At 41.4% G+C, this 27,907-nt stretch overlaps 1 protein-coding gene across 23 annotated transcripts in view; it reads left to right on the top strand.

Annotated features, from left to right (window-relative positions):
• DST (dystonin) overlaps positions 1 to 27,907 on the top strand; it is a 474,923-nt gene that overhangs the window by 208,439 nt on the left and 238,577 nt on the right. For 22 of the 23 annotated variants that reach the window (XM_075202543.1, XM_075202542.1, XM_075202533.1 and 19 more), the window contains one exon: positions 8,338 to 8,504. In XM_075202543.1, coding sequence (XP_075058644.1) covers positions 8,338 to 8,504 — 167 coding nt within the window. Of the gene's footprint in view, positions 1 to 890; positions 1,764 to 8,337; positions 8,505 to 27,907 lie in introns of those variants that run through there. The other variant, XM_075202530.1, reaches the window with a different exon arrangement.

Raw genomic sequence — 27,907 nt, 5'->3', positions numbered from 1 at the left:
ACTTTTACTAAAACATTATTCCCCCTTGTGTATCTGACCACATTAAATATTTTGCACACATGTTTTATTACATTATTAGGTGCTGTACAAATACTGTACATAATATTTCCTGTTACACTCCCAGGTTCTAAATATTTGTACCTGGAACTTTCTATTCCTGCAAATGGCCCAATTTGTCAAAATTGGGCCAATTTGTTTAAAATGTTTAAACGAAGAACATTTAAAATGCAGAAAAAAAATATTGTATTTATGTTTAGAACATACTATGATGGAATGCCTGTATGCAGCATTCAACCAGCAAATTATTTTGATGTGTTGGTAACTATGCCTCAGTGGCAGTATTGAAAGGTACTCACCAACAAAATAGAATGGAATAGCATAGGAATATAATAATACACCTATGCATTTTATCTTATAGTAGACATAGCAGAATTAAAGTACTTTTAATCTTAAAAATGATTCTTTGATAAAATGCTGATCTGAATGCAATGTTGTTTGAACATAAATCCCAACCCAATTGTTAACTTATTTGCCCTTTAAATGTATGCAATAAACATAAGCAGTAATCTTTATAGCGGACTTAGTATTTTTACCTAATTTTCTATTTTGTTTGCTCTGGGTCAGTAACTCCAAGTTATGGTTCCAAAGGTTACTGTGATTCATGTTATGTGTCAGGAAGAATGAAGTGAAATTAAAATGCATCTGACACTTTTCAGTCACATGCTGCTATTTGCCCTGCCTGTGAAAGCTAATCAGTCTTACTTCATACTTTAGCACAGATGCAATTATATGTTTGTCTAAGAGGATTGGTGGCCAGAAATAAGTCAACGTCTAATCAGACACAGGCCTGAACTGGGCACTTTGCCACGACATTTATTACGTGTGCATTTCTCAGCTACCAAAATGGCTGCTTACTGCAGAGCAAGGGAGTGATCTCTGAAAGAGAAAGCAGGATGCTTGTCTGACCCTGTAGCTCTGTACAGGACATTTGGGATCTACTTGTGTCCTCTTTTACATTGAGATGCACTTTATCTCCCACACAAATGGGCAATGTCTGCGGATGTGTGCGAGCTCAGAAGGAGGAACACTCTATTGATCCTGCAAAGGCTCCTTTCAGTCCTGCAAAAAATTCATCAGGCAGGAAATTTTTCAAAAGAAGAAAGTCAGACAAAAAGAAAGACACAGAGAATTACTATGAAACTAAACCCACAGAAGCTGTTGCAGAAAAGGATGGAGAAGGATATATCTCTGAGGATTTTTTTCTGTCTGTTAGTTCTAACTATTACAAAGGTTCTGCTGATGGACAACAGTCTCCCAAACATGGCTCAAGCATCAGACAGTCAGCTATGGACAGCCCAGTACCATTTAGCTTTGAATCATATAATTCAGCTAACACTGAACGGAATACACAAGAGCAACAGAGTCTGGAAAACAACAACTTTGCTGAAGACAGAAAACTTTCTTTCGCAAACATTCCAAATAAATTAACATTCCTTCCTTACGCAGATGAGAGTTATAGGAAAAAGGCATCTAGCTTAAGTTCCCTTGACCGCGTTACAGTGCCTTGGAAAGATGTTAACAGTTATTCTGAAGATAACTGCAAAAGTGATGTTAAGAGAGTCCGGAAAGTGAAGAGCAGTGGTTGTTTGGTGTATGCTAGGTATTACATTGCTGGTGAGAAAGCCAGGCCCTCTTACACTGCTTGTGTAGCCCAGGTTTCAAAAGATGAAGTGGTGTGCCGTACTCCTCCTCCAATATGTCAGGTAACTGCTACAGGTGCTTCAGGAAATAACTTATTCATGTATCATTTATCATAGCAATGGTTTGCACATTAGATCTGTTCCAAATGTATATATTTCTAATAGTTCATAAATGGTTACTGCTATGTAAAATATTCTATTTCACAGTTGTGATATGTGCTGTTCTGAGTCAGTGTATTTCTTAAGACACCTGTGACCTTCATGTCAGTAAAAGAGGAACAACATACAGTAATTAAACTTTGCGCTGGTATTTATGGCACACTTTTAGAAATTTACAGGTTATCTGGTCATCAGTGAACAGCAGATTATACATCCCATTTATCACATGGAAGTTGTTAAGCATACAGTTAATGATAAAGCCTTTCCCTGCAGTGCTAGTTACTGGCATTGCTAGTCACTAATAACTCTTTTACTAGTATGTGACTGATCATAGTTCTCTTGAGCACATTAAAGTTATTATATATGCACCTGCTGTAAGATGCATTCCTTGTTTGGTGTCCTCTTATTGCCGGCCCCATAGTGACATCACCCCCTGCAGAAGTGATAGTTCCGTCATTGGTAACTTGGCAAATAGTGAAGTGGTCTCAGTTGGTGCTTTTAAATATTCTAATCACTTTTTACATGTATTGTTATAGCATAAGGACATGTGCATTTTCAGCAATTCCTATCCTCTTGTTTGTATATGGAGTTCAAGTATTAAGAGTAAAAGAGTTTTCGCTGTTATTATAATTAGTTTATTAATGCAATCACATTTTTTGTTGCCAGAGATGATATTGTTTATTATTATTTTTATGTGCTTTTTACTAGAGTATGTTTTCCTACTTTCCTTAAAGCACTGATAATGTTAGGTTTTCTTTCATTCATCTGTAAAACCTGATTGCACATATAGTATCAGGAGATGAAGTGGTTAGAACAATCGGAAATCAAGCGGTGCACTGGAATGGTAACAGCAACACAGTATATTTTAGCTCAGCCAACTGCAATATGTCCATGTGTAGGCGAGATTGAAGTGTCAGTGTCTAGGCCAACATGTAACCAATCCCTGCATTATAACATTACCAAAGAGAAGTGATGCGAGACCCCTGTCAACGGGGACAGGAAGATTGTGGTGTGAAATGCAGCTCTATATGAAGCAGAATTCACATTGTTTTTTAGTTTTGTCTTTATTAAACTGGCTAATACGATTGTTGTGTTTTCTGGCTATGAAGAACATTTCAAAAGAACTACTTACCATCTAACATAATATATACAATGTGTGCTTGAATGAATGATTTATTCAGTTGTCAGATTTATTGTTTAAATCACTGAGTAGCCACATGGAACAAGAACAGATAGGTGCCTTTAGCAGGAGGGGTTTGAGTGGCGTCTTGAGACTTGTTGAAATAAAACACAGGTTTGTTTCCTCTTTCTCAGTAAGCATAAACACAAACGAAAACAGCTTTGATTTAGCAGCAAAACATTAATACTCCTTTTCAGCATAAAATAATGAACAAAAGTACAGCTTTAGGTCAGCAATATAAACAGGGGTGATACCAGGGGAGACCAGCTTTCATGGGCAAATCATTGGTAAACCCATGTGGCGTGCAGCTGCAGTTCTGAGTTTCTGTTCCTGTGAACCATGTTACTGCCGGACTACTCTGTGTTTTCTGCAAACCTTGTTACCTGTGGAGCATATGCTGTCTTACAGCAGTATTTTTCTGTGATTCGGTTCTCCTATCCTGACCCTGGTGTTGCTATCCTGATCCAGGCCCAGTGGCGCACGCAGGGTCTCCAGAAACCCCCCCCCCTCTGCTAAGTGCCCACTATAGTGGTACTGTCCTATACAGCAGCCGCGGCGCTGTCAAAGAAGCGTATACAGCACCGCCGCGGTGCTGTCTGCTGTATAGGACAGCGCTGCCGAAACGGAGCTGCTGCGTATGCTCTCTCTCGTGGTTTTTTTTGTTTTTTGTTTTTTGGGTCAGGGGGGGAACCCCCCCCCCCTGACAATCCTGCATGCGCCCATGAGGCCCTACTATACTGAGTCCTGACATAGTTACCTACATGCAGTTTTCAGTGTGCAATCCTCAGCTCCTGTATGCAAACATAAGATCATACAACTGCACTGTTGGCTTCTATCAGGTTCCAAACGTGGCTGGGTCCTAACTGGACTAAAATTGTCCTAAAGTCGAATAGGCTCTTTAGGCCCGGGCAGACTTCCTAAGATATCCATGACATCCGGTGTGGGGAATTACTAACTCAAGCAATCAGCTGGTGACTGTGTGGCCTGTGGGATTCTACCTCATTATACTGTGAAACCACTTATGTCTTTTTCAACTTTTCATGAAAGCGCCTTTAAATGATGTCAAGCAGTTCAAATCATTTCAATTGGTCAAAGGTTAATACTTTATACTGTAAGATGTGAAGATTTGGAAGTTACACTGCAAGTTTCAGAACAACAGGGTGACTTTCCAAAATCTAGTAATAGGAACTAGTTTAAAATTCTACTTCAAACCCTCTTGAGGCTTATTGAAATTAGATAGATGTATTTCCTCATCATCAGCAATCAAAACATAAACAAAAACAGCATAAATTGCCTTCTTGGCAACCAGGTTCTACCTCTCCAACCTAAATGACTCCCAACCTTGTCTAATCTTGCTAGTCTCAAGTTCAGTAAAGATTGTTACATTTTCACTGTTCCTTGACCCATCCCAAATATACCATCTTTAACACTCGCTGATGATAATCTGCGGAAAGGTGCCTCCAAAGCAGAGTAATTTCTTGCAGGAACAGGTGTCTGGTTATCTGCTGCATTGGGAGCAAGAAGGCAATTGTCAGTAAGATTATCGGGCCTTTGAATTAGTGAAGCCAAGATCTGGTCCAGTGGTAGTGATGTACAAGTAACCAGTAGGCGTCTAAGGGCTGGAAAATCTTCCAAAGGCTCCCCACTGACTGCAGGGGTCACTACCCTATCATCTGGACCTCTTTTTATGACTTCTGGCTTGTCAGCAGCTTTGAGGTCTAAAAGACCAGATTCATCAGCACATTCACCTCTCACCCCTATTTGAACGGACTTGTATCCTTGGGTTCTCATGCAGGGTCTTCCTGTTCTAGGCATCTGTGTCAGCAGGGTTAGAGGTATGAAGAACCAGGTTAATAAGCGGTTTACCTATTTGGGCAAACCTGCTTCTATCCGCTTTCCTAGTGGTTCTTCTCACTCTAATAAAGCCATTCACCTCATGGCTTGAGTGTATTCAATTCCGCACCTACAGTTTGCCTTCTTGAGCACTGATGCACTGTTGGCTTCTATCAGGTTCCAAACGCGGCTGGATCCTAACTGGACTAAAATTGTCCTAAAGTCGAATAGGCTCTTTAGGCCCGGGCAGACTTACTAAGATATCCATGACATCCGGTGTGGGGAATTACTAACTCAAACAATCAGCTGGTGACTGTGTGGCCTGTGGGATTCTACCTCATTATACTGTGAAACCACTTATGTATTTTTCAACTTTTCATGAAAGCCCCTTTTAGTGATGTCAAGCAGTTCAAATCATTTCAATTGGTCAAAGGTTAATACTTCATGCTGTAAGATGTGAAGATTTGGAAGTTACACTGCAAGTTTCAGAACAACAGGGTGACTTTCCAAAATCTAGTATTAGGAACTAGTTAAAAATCCTACTTCAAACCCTCTTGAGGCTTATTGAAATTAGATAGATGTATTTCCTCATCATCAGCAATCAAAAACATAAACAAAAACAGCATAAATGGATAGACAAAAATATAGCTTTTGGTCAGCAACATGAACTGGGATGATAATAATGAAACTTTCAATTTTTAAGAGTTGCCTTTAATGCCTTCTTCTTTCCTCTAATTTATTATGCATTTCGTTTTATTTAAAGCTGATTCTGCAAGTTACAAAGAGTCATTATAGAAAGCAGAAACAATTACATGCTATTTATTATACTTATATACCCAATGTTGTAAAAATGTATTTTACTTTATGAGATTGTTACCCAGCAATAGAGTGGTAGGAGGCTCTGTAGGAAAGTGTTTATGGGTTAGGATAACACAGTGTTAAACATTTGCCTGTGTGTTTGACAAACTGTAGTTTTTATTTGGCACCTGTAAATACATACTTACAGGAATGCTGTTCTACCCTTTTCTGTTTACCTGCACTAAAGTTCAACATTCTGTTAGGGAGCCCACTTATCAAAGCCTCACTGATGAAGAATAATTTATAGTTATATATAAGAATACTTTATATTAAAATCCTCTCCCCATCCCACACTTTCTTTCATCTGGTACTGCAGAGGCCGGGTCTTCCGTCTTCTTCTCTTCCCTTTTGCACACGTGGGACTGCACGCATATTGTGGTGTGCACCATCACGTGATAAGGTCACCAGAGAAAGAAGGAATGCAGAAGAGGGTCAACTGGGAGGGACTGAGCCTGTAATTCAACCCTATGTAGGGGCCTGACATCTGGCAGTGGGGACCACCGGTGATTTCCCTGCTTCTCCTGATTTTTTATTTTACTTGATTTTATTTTATGTTTTTCTTGAATTTGGTATAATTTGTTATTTCTTATTATTAGTTTGTCAGTGCAGAGTTTTGTTACACCTTACAAATAAACATTGGTGACATCGCTAGACTGTGCTGTTGGGGCACACTGCCCGTTCCACTATAAAACCCTGTCTGTGGTTTCCTGGTTGGCTCCATTACCCTCTTTAAATCATGACATTGCCAATTTTGCATGCCTTCTAGCACTAACATTATCACAAGTATACAGGTCACTACCTCTCACAAGATCACATTTATATCTTTCTATAGTCTATGCTGATGTGAACATTCAGCATATTTGCCATTATTTTATGGCTTCCCTCCAAATGACAGGCCTGTGGGACATGACGCTGTTAAAAGCTATTAAAGCTTTGAAAACACGCATTTAGGGGGAACCCTCGGCAGCTTGCAGATAGGTAATGGTGGCAGGTCACACAGGAGGGGCTAGTCACCAGTGCACAGTGTGAGGCGAGCAGACACAGGAAGAAAGTATTCATCTTCCCCTGTATCTTCTCCTGGGTCTTCAACCACACCATTACAGGCCGGGCCATTTGGGTGTTTTCTCAGGTAATTGGAAGTGCGTACCTGAATTTTTGGAATTAAAACCACTTCAGTGTGGCTTTTGTAGTTTGCTTTAAGCCATTGTGCTTCTGAAATATTGTGAACAAATTCACAGTTATGCCATTTTCTTTGAATTTCTTTATGATGGACTTGACAGTGCTCAGGGGGATATTTCAAGTCTTTAAAATTTTCTCCTGTCCTTGCCCTGATTGGTGCTTTTCAATAACATTTTCTCATATTTGCTTTGAATGTTCCACTCACTTCCACAATGAATCTCTTGTTTGGAAATTAACTAACCATCTTCGGGAACTCTCACTGACAGGCATATTTATTTTGGAATGAATTGAAACACTTTGTACAAAGGTAGATTCCAATCCATTATGTGACTTCTAAAGACAACTTTAAGATTTATCTAGGCGTTCTATAGCAAATGATGGCAGTGCTTATGTAACAAACTATTGTCTGTTTTTTATTTGTAATTAATCAAGAGAAGCAGATTTGTTATTTGAAATGACCTATTTGAAACTATACGTTTGTGTTGATCAGTGGTAAATCCATTTGATTCCATGACGTAAGAAAATAACACAGGAATAATGCCAAAGGGTATAAATTATCTTTATGATCATTGTACATATTGCTATTATACTCAGTAGCTGTTTTGTTGGATTGAGACATGAATAAGTCAGTATGTTAGACTAATCGAGCCCATAGAGGTTTTTCTTTCTCTGGGTTTGGGCCCCTGTACATTGCAGGCATTCTAAAAGTTTCATTGGCTGCTATGGCAGTTGTATATTGTTATGTAAAATTTTCTCTATGATACTTTTGTTATTTTTGTTATAACTTGTATTACATTTTTAATACAAATAGGCTATAATCAGGTCCTCCAAATGCTCAATATAGGATCAACCCACATAGAGGGACATTATAAGCGTTGGCAGCATTTTCAGTGTTATAGGGAAGGAAGCAATCAGGTATTCTGTTAAAAGTTATTGCCCATCACGTTACAGCCACATACAAGTACTTGGGCATCCATGTCTACAGTTGCACTGAATATTCTTAGTCTCAGTGGTGATAATGCTGCTCTATGTAATGTGTACAACCTGCTTGAGCAATGTCAGATCCAGTACTTCTGTATTGTCCACTGAGATACCTGCCATACCCACTCTTCATATAAGTGATGAAAAACACCCAATGCGTGCCCTCTACAGCAAAGCATTTTGTTCCGTATGCTCTTTTTTTTATCTTTTAAATATTAGACAGACAAGTGTTGAGCAGTTGCGTGTACAGCACATGTCTAAGTGTGAGCTTACCTGCTGTGCATAGTTTCAAGCAAACATAATGACTAGTGTGGTACCACAGAAGCTACACATGGAAGAGCTGGCAGTGCCCCTAGTAAATGATGTCAGTAATATTCAGGTTATTTAAATTATTTCATACATGTTCGGAAAAACATCAGGCCATATTTGTTACTTCTTGTATTTCAGATTTCTGACATCCATGTTACTGGAGAGTCAGAGGATATGTCAGCCAAAGAAAAACTTCTTCTTTGGACAAAGCACGCTACAGACGGTTATAGGGGAATTAGCTGTGAAAACTTTACCACATGCTGGCGAGATGGACGACTCTTTAACGCCATCATTCATAGATACAGGTGAGTGGGACCAATTCCTTCTACATAACAGGTTTTATCAGTGTTCTTTTTTTTATCTTACTTAGCGTATACAAGAGAAGTCAAGGAATAGGTATGTCCTGCGTATGTCTATTAATTCTAAATGACCACTAAACATAAATAAGTATAACTTTGACTTAACCACCACCCACCCCCTGCCCTATAAATACCCAGCTCCACCTGTTTCCTCCTCTGTGCAGGACTTCTTTGATGAGAACTGGTAAATAACAGTGCTTGCTCTTCCTTTCCTGGAAGCCATGTTCAGCTTCAGTCAGTAGTGCTAGTAAGTGCTCACACTATGCTATGCCTGTCCCCTTTCCCAGTTTTAATCAGTTTGACAGGAATGAATAAATAAGTGACTATTGTGCTGTCATTCTCTAAACGACTAGAGGACCAGATGAAGGGCACAGATCTGAAGGTAAATCGTGTCAGTGTGCGCGCATGATTCACCTAAGAGATCGGACCTTCAGTAGTTAGTAAACTTGTTATAGATAACACGGCAGTCTGAAAATTCTTCAGAGTGTACGCAGCGATAGCAAGGGGCAAATGCCAGGGTCATTTTTACCCTTTTGTCTGGTGGCAGATTTTGATATGTGCTGATAGAACACAACCCATAACTGAAGCAGTCCCTTTCAGTTGGCAGCTGTCATTAGATAATATGTTACATGTATTGAATGACATAAATGTATAAACAAGTTATCAACACAAAAGCTACTGTGGGAGGTGGTAAACCAATTACTTTCCTCTGTTGTTTTTGTTTTATGTAAATTGCCCTGCAGCAATGGCTTTACGGGTCTGTTTGCATTTGTATGTTATTTGATTAATACGATAGGAGCTGAGATTATTTGTGGTAATGGTTGTATGTAATTTATGAAATAAATGGTTCTATAGGCTTTTGACAAAGCACGAGCCTGCTGCATTTATAAGTCACAGTGTTTAAACTTGTTCCCAGTGCTCAGGTCTGTGCATGATTCACATTCCTTCTGTCTCCAGCATGGAAAACATGCACTAACTAAGCCGAGGACCTAAAGGGAGCACAGGGAGAGAAAAGTGGCTCTTATTTACTATGTCAATTTTCTATTGTCGCTTCAGTGCAATAAGAATAAAAGCAGTGGTCACGTTGGATATAAATGTAGCAATTAAATTGCAAGTTCCACAAGTCTGTTCATGTTAACAAGGCCGAAATGCAATGATTGTCTTCTGTATACAATCTATGACACATGACTACAGGTCTGCAGAGATGTAAATGTCCCCATATACACATATTTTATATACATTTGTTTTATCGGGTACTCATATGTTCACAGCATGAAATCTGCATATGTGTGAACTAGTCTTTCAGCATGGGGTAAAATTCTTCCCATGTCTTCTTTTTTTTATTAATATAGATCATATTATTTTTTATACCTTGTTGTTAAACAAAGAGAGCTTTTGTTATAAAATGTTATTTAGAGACGATTGTGACAGTTACTGTGAGTGAGATTTTACCTCCTGGTTAAAGTACATTCTACACATATTTTTATCTACATTACCAAATTTGGTGCTAGTTCAATGGTCTGTGATATGTTAAAAATGACTTTCTGTTATGTTAAAAAGAATTACTATTTGTACATTGTTGTGAGCAGGTCATTGTATTTAAGATGTAGTTGCATAATATCAAACTAATATCAGTAAAAAGATCTATATGTCAACTATATGGTGGCACAGTGGTTAATATCTTTGTCTCACAGCTCTGGGGCCTTGTGTTTGAATGATTCACTAAATATTCTCTGTACAAAATGTGTATGCTATATAAATAATAAAAAAATGCATAGTGGTTATGAAAACTCTAAACATCCTTGCAGGTGTAGCCCCATTGAGAAAGTAACTGCAGCCCCTTAGTCACAAAGGCCTGATCTCTCATATGTACTCATACCTCTTATATAAATCTATGATTAGCGACTTAGATGACCTGAGAAACCAGTGGGAAATAGATATCGGTCCTTTAAGTGACAAAGATTGGGGGATTGTCCAGGACAGCTCTAGTGGTTACACAGCGTTCTTAAAATTCCAACAAATTTAAGTTTTCATTATTCAACAGGACCTATCTGACCCTCAAAATTCCGCCCTGATAACACTCCAAATTGCCCGAAATGTAACTCGGAAATTGGTAGTTTTTGGCATCTTCTTTGGGAATGCCCCCACATACAAACCTTCTGGCGTAGGGTTCTTTATTGTATTAAAAAACTGGAATTGAGGTTCCTCTGCGGTCACCTGTCACTTGTATGTTTGGGCTGCGCCTGAAGGGCAAGGTCTACAAGCTGATACAACTCTATATTTCTCAACTGTCTATGATAGCTAAAGTCAACATAGCGAGACTCTGGATGGCTCTAACAAGTCCTAGGATTCGAAAGCATTGGTTAACACTACCATAGGGTATGAGAAATTTGTGTATACCTGCAGACAGGCGTTAAAGAAATTTGAGGCTATATGGTATAGGTGCACTTACTCCCCCTGGGACGGTGTGTCCCGAATTGTTAAGAATGCGGGTCCCTCGGATCAAATGTCAATTGTTAAATGTCATATACCCTGTAACACACATGCATTGTCTAGCTGCACCATTATGGCCCATGGTTAAAATGTGTAAGCCCCCCTTTTTTACATAAAGGGATATGTATGCATGGGCATATTTGGTTCATGTTCCTTAACGTGTCTAGCACATGTAATGTAATTCTGTGATGTACCTACATGGATAATTCTCCTTACTCTGATTGAGGTATACTTGCGGTTGTTTTTCTTTGTATGTTTTTTGTTTGTATGTTTGTGTTTTTGAAACACCAATAAAAATACTTGAATTAAAAAAAACCTCCTTACAGACACGTGTTTCTGGTGTAAAGCCTGAAATCAAGATAAATTATGTTAGACCTTTTTCCATTTATAATGTGACCTTGCAACCAACAAAATTTAAGTGAAAATCAAAGATATAATTTTTTGGCCCAAAAAGTGAGAAAAAAACTACAATATTCTGGTTGCAAAAATGTGCACATCCTTTATAATGGGCCTGTAGCTGTCATCAAAATCATGTTCAACGGTAATTAGCATTCACCTGGCAGCAACGAAAGTCATTGTGATTAACCCCAAATAAAGATCAGTTGTTCCTAAAGGATTTCTTGGTTGCATCCCACTGAGGTAGTCATGGTCCGTAAGAACATCAACAGGATTTTATTGTTGAAAGGTACCAATCAGGAGCGGGGTCTAAAATGAATTTAAAAAGTGGAAAATGGTCTTTAATGATTTTTCTTCAGTTCAGACTCTACTTTCACAAACACCTGCAAATTCAGAGTATGCAGACTTTTACTTTTTTTATATCCAGTGTGTTTTAGGATTGGGTGCTCAGAAAATCTATATTTCCATGAGTACATTTGACCAATATATTACAATTTAAGCTAATAATAGAAATTATCATGGCAAATAAATAATATATTGTATAATAATTGTTATATATAGGTATGGCATATTGGTTATTATTAACACATTAGCATTTTTGTAAAGTGTAATTAGCAATTCTGTGATTTAGAGAAAAAATTATAGCAAAAAAACCCATAATTAATTACTAGTGTCAAAGTGACCCAGCAACCAAGTTATTAGGACCCATTGCGATTTATAAACTATACTGTATCTTATATTTGGAGTTACACATATATTTTTGAGTATCGTTGACTTGCATCCCCATTTGCTCGGAGAGGTAGAATGGGGGTGGGGATATGGGAGGGCAAGCATAAGCTGAATACAGTAAGGGGATGTTCATATAATTGCAACATAATTATGGATGCATCACCAGCTTTTTAGGATGATGACTGGGATGATGTGCCAATGATGTTGACTGTGGGGGAAGGAGGGCGACCAACTTGAGAACCACAAAGGACAGTTCCAAACATCGCTTTTCTCCTGCCGATAGGCACAAAATATGTGTACATTGTGCAATAGCATAACAACACTGTGTAGACTCACTGTATAGATAAATAAGATTTATACACATATCTTCACAGGGGACCATTGTATAAGGATATTGTGTGTGATGTTTATGTAAAAGTTTATTATCTAGTTGACTCTGTTAATCAAATGTTTATGGTTGCATAAATTCTCTCTGGGGGTTCTTTAAAAAGCAGCCAGGTGGGTGTCGGGGGTAATGCGGGTTCATACTTTAATCACTATAATCACTGGTACTTAATAAACTTTACAGACTGTGTGTGTTGGGAAGCAATTTGATTACGTTCTCAGTGAGCCCTATTGTCTGGGTAAAGATAGGATAAACATACGACCAGACCAATCCAGACATCATGGCACCATCCAGCTCACTATAAGAAAAATCACTACAATAAGGGTATAAATAGAAGATGTAAACTTTCTGATGGTGCGCTCCTTTGCTGGAAGGCTGAGCATGGATGCAGGTTCCGTGTGTCTGATCTATCCATAGTTGGTTTAGCCATGAGACAGGGAGCTATTCCTTATTTCGACAGCTGACTAAAGGCTTGTCTGCTACTGTCCTGTAGCTGCCACAGACTTTATTGCAGTTATCTCTTGGTGCTTTCTGTAAGCGTTGGAGTTACTTCCTGGCTGTAAACTGGAACTATTGTTGTGACATGTGAATTTTTAAATAATTTAAATTTACTTCTTTCACACTTTTGGAGTTGTGCCTGAGTGACTAAAAGAACCCACTGAGGATACCAACCCTGGTATCTTCACAACAATTATCATCATGGCCGCCAAGATGGGTTACAGGGCCCAGTACAGCAACTTGTTGGAGGCCCCTCCATAGATGCTCAGGATAGACTTTGTCCACTGCCACTTCTGAAGGGGTCGTAGCCACCACCTCCTCTCTTGGCACCCCTGCCCAGTCCCATGGTGTCCTATGGATAAGTGCTACATTTTCAGTCATCAATACTTTTTTTCTGTCTCATAAATACCTATAGTCAGTTATTATAATACGCCTTTGCCCCATGAAGTGCAATGAGATGATCCTACATTTAATTCCAAGCATTCAGCAGATCACAGACTGCTTACTGAGCTCTAGTTTGTTACAGACCGATTAAGAGCTGCTGTACATATCTGTACAGTGGAGCATTCTCTAGAACAACAGAAACAAAATTATGAAAGCTTTTTGAAGTGTCATAAACTTTGTAATCTCTTTGTAGTCTTATTTTTCTACCTTGCTAAACACTTCCAGGTCGTTGTTCTCATCCAATCGCTTAGCGTTTGGAGACAGTGGCAGCGAGGTGTGGAGAGCACTGCTCTCCAGTATAATACAGTCAGTAGACACTGGTAATTGTGATGATTTGGACTCCGTTACCATCACTGCTGTCTGTATCTGCCACAGCTGTCCACCACTTGTCTGACAGACAACCTCCTTCCTGCTCCTTTCCTTGTGGTTTTCCAGAGAGTCTACTGCTCATGACCAGAAGTTCCACAGAAAAAGTTCCTGTTTCTCAGCAACACCTTATTGGTAGTGTGGCCAACGCAGTTGTACACAACATACACTACACTGGCAGGACTGGACCCCCCATCAGCGCTCCTGAGTACCATCACCACTGCCTAGCTGCTACTGATTCAGTATCTATCCCCGCAGATTATAGTACTTTCTTCATCAGCTCTTTGGCCGTCTATTTCCATTACTCAGTTGACATTTCCATTTGGACTGCTGTGGAAGAGAAAATTCCCAAATGAGTTTTATATTTTATATGAAAAGTGTGAGTTGGATATATTAATAACTGTCAATAGACTGTTCTCTCCTGTGTATATGACACTATGATAGAGTAATGCAGCTATTAGCAGTAGCAGGAGTGGAGCTACATCTCTAAGTATACACACTGGCGTAAAATAAATACTACTGTTTTTGAGCTAAGAGCATCTTGACTCGCATATATGGGAAAGTATGCTTTTTTGGGTGCTTCTTTTCCTACATACATTCAATGTGCGAATGTGTCAAACTCTAAATGAGCCCCAATATGTAGTTCAAGCATTTCAAACCTTAAATATATAATATAAAGATTGTAACTTTTTTAAAGTTTGTATTAAGCATTCTAGGGGTCCAGAGTTGGTGTTAAGCCTTATAGATATCAGCAATGCCTTGGTTTCTACCGATTTTTCATACGTCAAGATGATTATGTTTCAGTATATCATTAATATGCCGTTATGGGAGGTATGATGCTGTCTTGTATATTTATTTTGTTTGCTTTCCAAAATTAAGGGCAAGAGAAAGGTTTCAGTGTGTGTGCTGTGGATCACAATTCTAGAAAACATTTTTTAGGAAGCCAGTCTCCCAGCCGCATTATGAAAAATGTTGTGATGCAGTGGGTGGTTTGGCCGAATAGGTGGTCCCAAAATTGGATGTAACCATCATGTCATTAGCCTAGGATAACCTGACATTCCAAAGCAATGCAATAAATGTTTCATTGTGGCTGGGGGCTACCTCCCTTTCACTTGCTTTATTACGCCTCTACATTTTAATGTTGATGAGGATGTCCAATCTGGCATGTTTTCTCCTATTGCTGTGCCACCCCAGGTTTAAAAGCATTAAAAGCATTACAATGTGGGTCCTTCCTCTGGTGTCACCACCAGTTCCTGCATACAAGCTGCCAGGACAGTCGCTGTATGCTAGTCTCCAATATTCTCTGGGACTTGAAAAACCCAGAGGGATAGCAAAACCTAATTTAATGAGGTCGTAGGGGCTTTCATTTTGTGCCACTATTCATTCCTTCACCACAATCTTGTCTACATTTGAGGTCTCCAAGTAGAGGTTCATGTATATTCGCATACAGTATTGACCCTAATGGCATTAACACAGATACTCGTGATAAGCCTCAAGTTATTATTAATTATCTTTTATTTGGCACCACTAAGGGTCCTCAGCACCGTACATAGGACTAAGCATGGCATACAGGGCAATGCAAAAACAAAGTGCTGTAAACCCAGTTTAGAGCAAGTACAATGGGCAAGGAGGAAAAAGTGAAGTCCAGAACAGAAATTAGGTAAGGGTGCTAAAGGCAAAAATAGCAGAAGGAGGAGGGCATGAGTATAAGAGGGCATTGTTCACAAGAGCTTACAATCTAGATGGAAGGGGCAGACTAGCAAGAAATACAAAGTGGGGAGACAGGGTGTAATCTGAAGCGACATATGAGACAGAGAGAATGAGAATGAGGGTAAGTTGTGCTATGATTGGTGAAGAAGGATCATAAAGAAGCAGGTGGTGGAGGGCAGGGGATAGGTTAGCCAGAGGAAGGATAGACTTTCTTGAACAGGTGAAGTTTTGCAGGCTAGGAGATAGAATGAGGGAGATGGGGGCAGCACTGGAGGAATTTTGAATGTAGGAGTGTGATATGGTAATCAGAAGGGAGCTGAGGCGGTGGTTGTTAGCTGACCGAAGAGGACAAGAGTTACACAACTCAGACTCGCTGATCACTGATGGGAGCTCCCACTGTCACTTGCCTGGTCATCCCTGGCAGCATCTCCCTGGACGGACGCCGCGGCTCTCCTGTGCTTTCGCCATCTTGCCTGGTTCTGCGGATGCGCTGACCCGGCATCTTCATCATTCAAACTGGCCAATCAGCTGGCCTGCTCCACTATAAAAGACACCTCCTGAAGGCAAATGGTGCCAGATCTTCAGGTCTTTCCTACTGAGCAGTCAATCCCAGGATTTGGCTCCAGTATCTCCCCTCTGCTTTGCAGTATCCCGGTGCTGTGTTATTCCTTCATTCATCTTTGCTGTTTCCTGACTGTTACCCGGAAGGTCTCGCTATCAGTCTGCGCTTTACTCTCTGGTGCTTCTCTCTGCCTAAGACAAGTTACAGAACATCTCACCTCTCGGGCATCCTGATTCTAGGGGTTTTCCAGCTCCACAGAACTTCCACGGCAACCGCAGTTGCAGAACATCTCACCTCTCGGCAGGGCTGGATTAAGGGAAGAGAGGCCCCCGGGCTAAGGGTACTGTGAAGGCCTCCCCCCCATGAGGTTTCCCCCAGCCATGAGCTTACCTACTTCTGTTGTTCCACTCCCTGTAGCACTTACTCGGCTTACGAGACTATGACTCATAGTCTCACTCTCACGAGATCTCCTCATATGGAGATTACTGCCCGCCGCGTAAATCCTACAGTGACAGTAGGCAGCTAACAGCATAACATTTGCTGTTAGCTTACTGCCATTCTCTTTGAACAGGTGACAGTCGGAGCTGGGGGCGGGGACACCCCCGACCCGATGGATGCCGACGGGCCCCCCAGCTGCCCGAGGCCCCTGGGCTGTAGCCCCTTTAGCCGTATTGTTAAGCTGGCTCTGCCCCGCGGTCATCCTGATTATAGGGGCTTCCGAGCTCCATGGGACTTCTACGGCAACCGCAGTTGCAGAACATCTCACCTCTCAGCCATCCAGATTCTAGGGGCTTTCCAGCTCCACAGGACTTCCATGGTAACCACGGTTGCAGAACATCTCACCTCTCAGCCATCCACATTCTAGGGCTCCCAAGCCCCACTGTGCCTTCCTTGTGTCTCCAGTCCCTGCATAATGCAGGGACTGGTGGTTCTCTCTCCAGGTTCGCTTGTGACCCTCTGTGAGGACCGCGACCTGCAGTTAGGGAGCCGCTAAGCCCATACTTCGTTGTGGGAGTCACTGGTGAACACCTTCCTCTCCGTTAGATTACGCACCTCTAGAAGGGTAGCACCAACCCAAGCAACCTTTCGGGAAGTTCTCAGAGCCCTCAAGTGTGACAAAGAGGCAGTATGAATGGAGATAAGGTTTGGAGATAAGGTTGGAAACATTAGGAGCAGCGGACATAGCAGGGCTTTGTAGATGAGGGTGAGGAGCTTGAAGAAGTTATCTATGTTTAGCATCCACTGGAGGGGCGTATTCAATTGTCGGCGGAAAAACAACAATTGAATATGCCCTGGAGTGTGTTATTAGTTATTTTGTGTTAAATTAACACTCGTGAAAAAAATCAAAATAGGTTCAGATCGCAAATGTATCAAGGTAACTCCCCTTGTTGCCCAACAACAGACAATCTCTACAAAAACTAGTGTTTATTGAGGGCTACAGATATTTCATTATGGTTCACATGTTTATAGGTCAATCTTTTGATTCTCCATATCATCAATTAATTAATACAAGGAGGATGGAGACACTGTCTCAGTGGTAGTGATTATTCCATCTGCAATCAAGCCGACAAAAGTTAGACTAACCTAAAAAATCAGATTACTATAAGGTGACAGGGATTGAATATATACATAGCATATAAGTGACATCCAAAATTCTCTACACATTAACTAGCCGTCAGCTGTAAATTCCAATTTTCTAAATATCTCCAGGGCGATTGACGTCACCTACAATGGCCAGATTGAAATTGACGGTTTTAAAGCGGCAATGGCCAGATCTGTCACCTGTATAATGCAGTCAACAATATCGTTAAGTGCTAACCATGCACTCCCATGTAAAGGGGTGCAGAAATAGGCTTAGGACATCACAAAACGGCATTCGCGCTGAGTGTTGTAAAACGATTGTATGTCTTTTGGGGTCCCTTGTTGTTATTGCAAATATGTTATTTTCAAAGTTCATCTTTTTCAGTCTTCTTTTTCTAACTTTTGGTTGCCAATGACATTTTCAGTATGATGTCCCTTCAAATATTCATAGCACATATATCTAAAAAGCAATAAAAAAATTAAATCTAATTAGTTGTATGTACTAATGGTACGTGTGCTCTCCTTTAGTTTTTTATTAGTTGTATGAAGGTGTAGGCTTGCTGAAGGTGTAAATGAATTGTGAATGGGTACATGGAGTATATTTAGCTATGAAATGTACTAATCTTTGTGTATAGGTCACTGTAAATCTGTTGCTGCAGGTAAAATATTGGAATATATTTCTCAACATTCTGCAGCTCTTGTATGAAACAATTTTGATTTGTAAGCACGCCCATAACTGTCAAAGTAAAAGTTTGAGTGAGTAGCCTCACATGTTATGTTTATCTTGCCTCGGGCAAATTGTCTTTTTACAAATGCTTTATAAACCTTACATGGTTAAAAGTTTCATGATTTTTTTTTTTTCTTTCAAAGCGTGCCATTTTTTTTTTTTTTTACAACAGCTGTATATATTTGGTATTTTCTAAAGCGTAATTCATTTAATGTGAAAGGTTATACTTTACAATCAATCATACTGTGCGTGAACGGTAGACTGGCTGTCATTTGCACTCAATGCAATATATGTCCCAACCCTACTGTAGCTCCTCTCTAAGTTACGTATGGCACTTACTGATGTTACTTGTGTGCTAATTTTGTACTGTAAACTGGTACTTTTAATGATCAACAGGTTGAGTCCACCCCCCCCCCCCTCCCCCTTTTACCCACACCATCCAGAAGTAGACATCATTGTTGTAATGGTGATAAATGGTGGCACAGTAGTTAGCATGTTGGCACAGTGGTTAGTACGATGGCACAGTGGTTACCATTGCTGCCTCACAGCACTGGGGTCATGAATCCTATGCCAAAGAGGGCCCTATGTGTGTGGAGTTGTATGCTCTCCCTGTGTTTTTGTGCGTTTCCTCAGGGTGGTCCGGTTTCCTCCCCCGTTCCAAAAACATACTGGTAGATCTTTTGTCAGTTGACAAAAAAGGACCCTAGCATTTGTGTGCTAGGGAATTTAGACTGTAAGCTTCAGTGTGGGCAGGGACTAATGCAAATTATAAATATTCTCTGTACAGAGCTGCATAACATGTTTGACAATAATAATAATTCATAATAAAGGGCAACTAATGAAATGTCTTCCTGGCAGTTTTTGTTCTCTCTACAACAGCTTTGCTCTGTATGTGGACCTGTCATTACCACATACAGAAATCACAGGACCTCAGTCTTTAAGGAGAACAAAGCATAAAAAAGGAGTAACTTTGCACCTTGGCAAAACCATGATACATTGGAGGGGAGGTAAATTTAATATGTGGGGACAGATTTATAGTTGGGATACAGCATATCATAGATCAACTTTAAATGTCAGTGTAAATTTAAAGCTATCAAGTATTTGGGTGCTACATGAAAAAGCAGCCAGTATTATCCTTATGTGCAAAATAACAGATTAATTCGCACCACTTGCATTGTAACACAATTTGTCCAGGAGCACATTTACACCTTTTTTTTCTTTTGCTCACCTTAATGACTCAGGCCCACAAAGTCTATTTTTATTAGGGATGAGCGCGCTCGGATTTCTGAAATCCGAGCCCACCCGAACGTTGCGGATCCGAGTCGGATCCGAGACAGATCCGGGTATTGGCGCCAAATTCAAAAGTGAAACTGAGGCTCTGACTCATAATCCCGTTGTCGGATCTCGCGATACTCGGATCCTATAAATTCCCCGCTAGTCGCCGCCATCTTCACTCGGGCATTGATCAGGGTAGAGGGAGGGTGTGTTAGGTGGTCCTCTGTGCTGTTTAGTTCTGTGCTGTTTAGTTCTGTGCTGTTTAGTTCTGTGCTGTGCTGTGCTGTTTAGTGCTGTGCTGTGCTGTGCTGTGCTGTGCTGTGCTGTGTTCTGCAGTATCAGTCCAGTGGTGCTGTGTGCTGTGCTCTGTCCTTCTGAGGTCAGTGGTGCTGCTGGGTCCTGTGCTGTGTCCTGTTCAGTCCAGTGGTGCTGTGTCCTGTGCTCTGTGCTTCTAAGGGCATAGTTATTTCCCCAATATTCCCCTGTGTTTAAAAAAATAAAAAAAAGTTTTTTTAAAAAATACCAAAAACTACTTTAATATTTTTTAATTACCACAAAATTTTCACAACCAATCCTGCAGTATAAGCCCATTGGTACTGCAATATTACCAAGTTCACACATTCAGCAGTAAAAGTCCAGTGGTACTGCAATATTACAAAGTTTACACATTCTGCAGTATCAGTCCAGTGGTGCTGTGTCCTGTGCTCTGTCCTGCTGAGTTCCGTAGTGCTGCTGGGTCCTGTGCCGTGTCCTGTTCAGTCCAGTGGTGCTGTGTCCTGTGCTCTGTGCTTCTAAGGGCATAGTTATTTCCCCATTATTCCCAAGTTTTTAAAAAATAAAAAAAAAGTAAAAAATAATAAAAAATTTAAAAAAAAAAAAATATATAATAATTATAACCAAATTTGCAAAACCAATCCAGCATTATAAGTCCATTGGTACTGCAATATTACCAAGTTCACACATTCTGCAGTATCAGTCCAGTGGTGCTGTGTCCTGTGCTCTGTCCTGCTGAGTTCCGTAGTGCTGCTGGGTCCTGTGCCGTGTCCTGTTCAGTCCAGTGGTGCTGTGTCCTGTGCTCTGTGCTTCTAAGGGCATAGTTATTTCCCCACTATTCCCAAGTTTTTTAAAAATAAAAAAAAAGTAAAAAAAAAAAAAAAATAAAAAAAAAAAATAATATATAATAATTATAACCAAATTTGCAAAACCAATCCAGCAGTATAAGTCCATTGGTACTGCAATATTACCAAGTTCACACATTCTGCAGTATCTTGTGCTACATATAATGGAGACCAAAAATTTGGAGGATAAAGTAGGGAAAGATCAAGACCCACTTCCTCCTAATGCTGAAGCTGCTGCCACTAGTCATGACATAGACGATGAAATGCCATCAACGTCGTCTTCCAAGCCCGATGCCCAATCTCGTAGTACCGGGCATGTAAAATCCAAAAAGCCCAAGTTAAGAAAAAGTAGCAAAAAGAGAAACTTTAAATCATCTGAGGAGAAACGTAAAGTTGCCAATATGCCATTTACAACACGGAGTGGCAAGGAACGGCTTAGGCCCTGGCCCGTGTTCATGACTAGTGGTTCAGCTTCACCCACGGATCTTAGCCCTTCTCCTCCTCCCCCCCCCTACAAAAAATTGAAGAGAGTTATGCTGTCAGCAACAAAACAGCAAACAACTCTGCCTTCTAAAGAGAAATTATCACAAATCCCCAAGGCGAGTCCAAGGGTGTTGGTGGTTGTCAAGCCTGACCTTCCCATCACTGTACGGGAAGAGGTGGCTCGGGAGGAGGCTATTGATGATGTAGCTGGCGCTGTGGAGGAACTTGATGATGAGGATGGTGATGTGGTTATTGTAAATGAGGCACCAGGGGGGGAAACAGCTGATGTCCATGGGATGAAAAAGCCCATCGTCATGCCTGGTCAGAAGACCAAAAAATGCACCTCTTCGGTCTGGAGTTATTTTTATCCAAATCCAGACAACCAATGTATGGCAATATGTAGCTTATGTAAAGCTCAAATAAGCAGGGGTAAGGATCTTGCCCACCTAGGAACATCCTCCCTTATACGTCACCTGAATAACCTTCATAGTTCAGTGGTTAGTTCAGGAACTGGGGCTAGGACCCTCATCGGTACAGGGACACCTAAATCCCGTGGTCCAGTTGGATACACACCAGCAACACCCTCCTCGTCAACTTCCTCCACAATCTCCATCAGATTCAGTCCTGCAGCCCAAGTCAGCAGCCAGACTGAGTCCTCCTCAATACGGGATTCATCCGAGGAATCCTGCAGCGGTACGCCTACTACTGCCACTGCTGCTGTTGCTGCTGTTAGTCGGTCATCTTCCCAGAGGGGAAGTCGTAAGACCGCTAAGTCTTTCACCAAACAATTGACCGTCCAACAGTCGTTTGCCATGACCACCAAATACGATAGTAGTCACCCTATTGCAAAGCGTATAACTGCGGCTGTAACTGCAATGTTGGTGTTAGACGTGCGCCCGGTGTCCGCCATCAGTGGAGTGGGATTTAGAGGGTTGATGGAGGTATTGTGTCCCCGGTACCAAATCCCCTCGAGATTCCACTTCACTAGGCAGGCGATACCAAAAATGTACAGAGAAGTACGATCAAGTGTCCTCAGTGCTCTTAAAAATGCGGTTGTACCCACTGTCCACTTAACCACGGGCATGTGGACAAGTGGTTCTGGGCAAACGAAGGACTATATGACTGTGACAGCCCACTGGGTAGATGCATCCCCTTCCGCAGCAACAGCAACAGCTGCATCAGTAGCAGCATCTACAAAATGGCTGCTCATGCAAAGGCAGGCAACATTGTGCATTACAGGCTTTAATAAGAGGCACAACGCTGACAACATATTAGAGAAAATGAGGGAAATTATCTCCCAGTGGCTTACCCCACTTAGACTCTCATGGGGATTTGTGGTGTCAGACAATGCCAGTAACATTGTGCGGGCATTAAATATGGGCAATTTCCAGCACGTCCCATGTTTTGCCCACACCATTAATTTGGTGGTGCAGCATTACCTCAAGAGTGACAGGGGTGTGCAGGAGATGCTTGCGGTGGCCCGCAAAATTGCTTGACACTTTCGGCATTCAGCCAGTGCCTACCGCAGACTAGAGGCACATCAAAAAAGCTTGAACCTGCCCTGCCATCACCTCAAACAAGAGGTTGTGACGCGCTGGAACTCCACCCTCTATATGCTGCAGAGGATGGAGGAGCAGCAAAAGGCCATTCAGGCCTACACAGCCACCTACGACATAGGCAAAGGAGTGGGGATGCGCCTGAGTCAAGCGCAGTGGAGACTGATTTCCGTGTTGTGCAAGGTTCTGCAGCCATTTGAACTTGCCACACGAGAAGTCAGTTCCGACACTGCCAGCTTGAGTCAGGTCATTCCCCTGATCAGGCTGTTGCAGAAGCAGCTGGAGAAAGTGAGGGAGGAGCTGGTAAGCCATTGCGATTACAGCAAGCATGTAGCTCTTGTGGATGTAGCCCTTCGTACGCTTTGCCAGGATCCGAGGGTGGTCACTCTTTTAAAGTCAGAGGAATACATTCTGGCCACCGTGCTCGATCCTCGGTTTAAAGCGTATGTTGTGTCTCTGTTTCCGGCGGACACAAATCTACAGCGGTGCAAAGACCTGCTGGTCAGGAGATTGTCCTCTGAAGAGGACCGTGACATGCCAACAGCTCCACCCTCATTTTCTTCCACATCTATGGCTGCGAAGAAAAAGCTCAGTTTTCCCAAAAGAGGCACTGGCGGGGATGCTGATAACATCTGGTCCGGACTGAAGGACCTGCCAACCATTGCAGACATGTCTACTCTCGCTGCATTGGATGCTGTGACAATAGAAAAAATTGTGGATGATTACTTTGCTGACACCATCCAAGTAGACATGTCAGACAGTCCATATTGTTACTGGCAGGAAAAAAAGGCAGTTTGGAAGCCCCTGTACAAACTGGCTCTATTTTACCTGAGTTGTCCCCCCTCCAGTGTGTACTCGGAAAGAGTTTTTAGTGCAGCGGGGAACCTGGTCAGTGAGCGGCGAAGGAGGTTGCTTCCCTTACAACGTTGAAAAAATGATGTTTATAAAAATGAATAATCAATTCCTCAATGAAGTACAGCACTGCCCTCCAGATACTACAGAGGGACCTGTGGTTGTGGAGTCCAGCGGGGACGAATTGATAATGTGTGATGAGGAGGAAGTACACACTGTAGGGGGAGAGGAATCAGAGGTTGAGGATGAGGACGACATCTTGCCTCAGTAGAGCCTGTTTAGTCTGTACAGGGAGAGATGAATAGCTTTTTTGGTGTGGGGGCCCAAACAAACCAATCATTTCAGTCAAAGTTGTTTGGTAGGCCCTGTCGCTGAAATGATTGGTTTGTTAAAGTGTGCATGTCCTATTTCAACAACAGACCTCTCAACTGCAGCTCATCCCTCCTCTGCGGGGATAATGTCTCCTGTGCTCTGACACGTCACTCTGTGTACTCTCAGCCTCAGGATCTGACACTACAGCTACCATGCCTCTTGTAGCAGCCCTCACTCCAGGGCCTCTTCCATGTGCAGTGTCCCCCTCTCTCTTGGGTTCACTATAGTGGCATGGAGTTCTCCCCCTCATCCAGGGCACACATTCCTTGCCCTGGCTCAGTCACCACGCTCAGACTTCCAGGCAATGCTGGGGGAGCCTGGGAGCTTCCACCCCAGGTCCCCAGCTACAACTCTCCTCTCCTGTGTCTTCTCTCTCTTTCTGACACTTTAAAGATCGTGCCTTTAAATGAAAAAGTCAGTCTTCATTGCACGACTATGTGCAAGTGCAACAGGGACATTTTTTTGGGTTTACAAAGTCAAACAATAACACTACGACCCTGTCTGTCTGGGGTCTGTCAATGACGAATTGTCTGGAGCATGTTTTGAGGAGGTATTGTGGCCCCGGTATCAAATTGGGTACCGGGGCCACCCCACTATGCAGTCCAGATACTTGTTTGGTGGAATTCCGACACGTGGAGGGTTTTTTAATTATATTGTGGCCTCGGTACCAAATTGTGTACCGGGGCCACCACACTACGCAGTCAAGATACTTGTTTGGTGGAATTCAGACCAGTTGAGGGTTTTATTATTATATTGTGTGGACCACTCTATCTATACCACACTACAACTCTATACCACTCTATTTCCTACTTTAATTCTATTTAATTCTATTTCCTACTTTAATTCTATTACTAATTAATTACCATAAAGAGGAACAAAAAAAACCAATTTTACCAAAAGTATAATATGACTTAGACTTACAAACACTACACTTGAAAGATCGTGCCTTTAAATGAAAAAGTCAGTCTTCATTGCACGACTATGTGCAAGTGCAACAGGGACATTTTTTTGGGTTTACAAAGTCAAACAATAACACTACGACCCTGTCTGTCTGGGGTCTGTCAATGACGAATTGTCTGGAGCATGTTTTGAGGAGGTATTGTGGCCCCGGTATCAAATTGGGTACCGGGGCCACCCCACTATGCAGTCCAGATACTTGTTTGGTGGAATTCCGACACGTGGAGGGTTTTTTAATTATATTGTGGCCTCGGTACCAAATTGTGTACCGGGGCCACCACACTACGCAGTCAAGATACTTGTTTGGTGGAATTCAGACCAGTTGAGGGTTTTATTATTATATTGTGTGGACCACTCTATCTATACCACACTACAACTCTATACCACTCTATTTCCTACTTTAATTCTATTTAATTCTATTTCCTACTTTAATTCTATTACTAATTAATTAACATAAAGAGGAACAAAAAAAACCAATTTTACCAAAAGTATAATATGACTTAGACTTACAAACACTACACTTGAAAGATCGTGCCTTTAAATGAAAAAGTAAGTCTTCATTGCACGACTATGTGCAACAGGGACAGTTTTTTTCTTTACAAAGTCAACTAATAACACTTGGACCCTGTCTGTCTTTAACATACTTGATGGGATCTCAATGACGAATTGTCTGTAGCATGTTTGGAGGAGGTATTGTGGCCCCGGTATCAAATTGGGTACCGGGGCCACCCCACTATGCAGTCCAGATACTTGTTTAGTGGAATTCCGACACGTGGAGGGTTTTTTAATTATATTGTGGCCTCGGTACCAAATTGTGTACCGGGGCCACCACACTACGCAGTCAAGATACTTGTTTGGTGGAATTCAGACCAGTTGAGGGTTTTATTATTATATTGTGTGGACCACTCTATCTATACCACACTACAACTCTATACCACTCTATTTCCTACTTTAATTCTATTTAATTCTATTTCCTACTTTAATTCTATTACTAATTAATTAACATAAAGAGGAACAAAAAAAACCAATTTTACCAAAAGTATAATATGACTTAGACTTACAAACACTACACTTGAAAGATCGTGCCTTTAAATGAAAAAGTAAGTCTTCATTGCACGACTATGTGCAACAGGGACAGTTTTTTTCTTTACAAAGTCAACTAATAACACTTGGACCCTGTCTGTCTTTAACATACTTGATGGGATCTCAATGACGAATTGTCTGTAGCATGTTTGGAGGAGGTATTGTGGCCCCGGTATCAAGTTGGGTACCGGGGCCACCCCACTACGCAGTCCAGATACTTGTTTGGTGGAATTCTGACACGTGGAGGGTGTATTTATTTTATTGTGGCCCCGGTATCAAATTGGGTACCGGGGCCACCCCACTACGCAGTCCAGATACTTGTTTGGTGGAATTCTGACACGTGGAGGGTGTATTTATTTTATTGTGGCCCCGGTATCAAATTGGGTACCGGGGCCACCCCACTACGCAGTCCAGATACTTGTTTGGTGGAATTCTGACACGTGGAGGGTTTTTTAATTATATTGTGGCCTCGGTACCAAATTGTGTACCGGGGCCACCACACTACGCAGTCAAGATAGATAGATGCGTATCATAGATAAAGTACATTCAGTGGTGTGGGGCAAATTGAAAAATATTCAAAATGCACTGACATTATCAAAAACAAGAGGTTGTCACACGCTAAAACTCCAACATGTATATGATGGAGAGGATGGAGGAGCAGCCGTATGTGTAGTGTAATGCAGACCTGTTGAAGGTTTTTTATATATTTTATTGTGGTGCCCAGTGCCCACTCCTCTAGGCAGTCCAGGTACATTTATTGGTGCGATTCATAAAAGTTCAGGGTTTTTAATATATTGTGGTGACCCACTCCTCTACGCAGTCCAGGTACATTTATTGGTGCGAATCATAAAAGTTCAGGGTTTTTAATATATCTTGTGGTGACCCACTCCTCTACGCAGTCCAGGTACATTTATTGGTGCGAATCAAACAAGTTGATGGTTTTCTTATTATATATATTGTGGTGACCCACTCCTCTACGCAGTCCAGGTACATTTATTGGTGCGAATCAAACAAGTTGATGGTTTTCTTATTATATATATTGTGGTGACCCACTCCTCTACGCAGTCCAGGTACATTTATTGGTGCGATTCATAAAAGTTCAGGGTTTTTAATATATTGTGGTGACCCACTCCTCTACGCAGTCCAGGTACAATTATTGGTGCGAATCATAAAAGTTCAGGGTTTTTAAGATATTGTGGTGACCCACTCCTCTACGCAGTCCAGGTACAATTATTGGTGCGAATCATAAAAGTTCAGGGTTTTTAAGATATTGTGGTGACCCACTCCTCTACGCAGTCCAGGTACAATTATTGGTGCGAATCATAAAAGTTCAGGGTTTTTAAGATATTGTGGTGACCCACTCCTCTACGCAGTCCAGGTACAATTATTGGTGCGAATCATAAAAGTTCAGGGTTTTTAATATATTGTGGTGACCCACTCCTCTACGCAGTCCAGGTACAATTATTGGTGCGAATCATAAAAGTTCAGGGTTTTTAAGATATTGTGGTGACCCACTCCTCTACGCAGTCCAGGTACAATTTTTGGTGCGAATCATAAAAGTTCAGGGTTTTTAAGATATTGTGGTGACCCACTCCTCTACGCAGTCCAGGTACAATTATTGGTGCGAATCATAAAAGTTCAGGGTTTTTAATATATATTGTGGTGACCCACTCCTCTACGCAGTCCAGAAAGATACCTTTTTGCAACGTTTTGGACTAATAACTATATTGTGAGGTGTTCAGAATACACTGTAAATTAGTGG

This window comes from Mixophyes fleayi, chromosome 3 (assembly GCF_038048845.1).
Source record: "Mixophyes fleayi isolate aMixFle1 chromosome 3, aMixFle1.hap1, whole genome shotgun sequence".
Classification (NCBI taxonomy): domain Eukaryota; kingdom Metazoa; phylum Chordata; class Amphibia; order Anura; family Limnodynastidae; genus Mixophyes; species Mixophyes fleayi.
The sequence above is the reverse complement of the archived record's forward strand: the minus strand, read 5'-3'. Positions and strand labels throughout refer to the sequence as shown.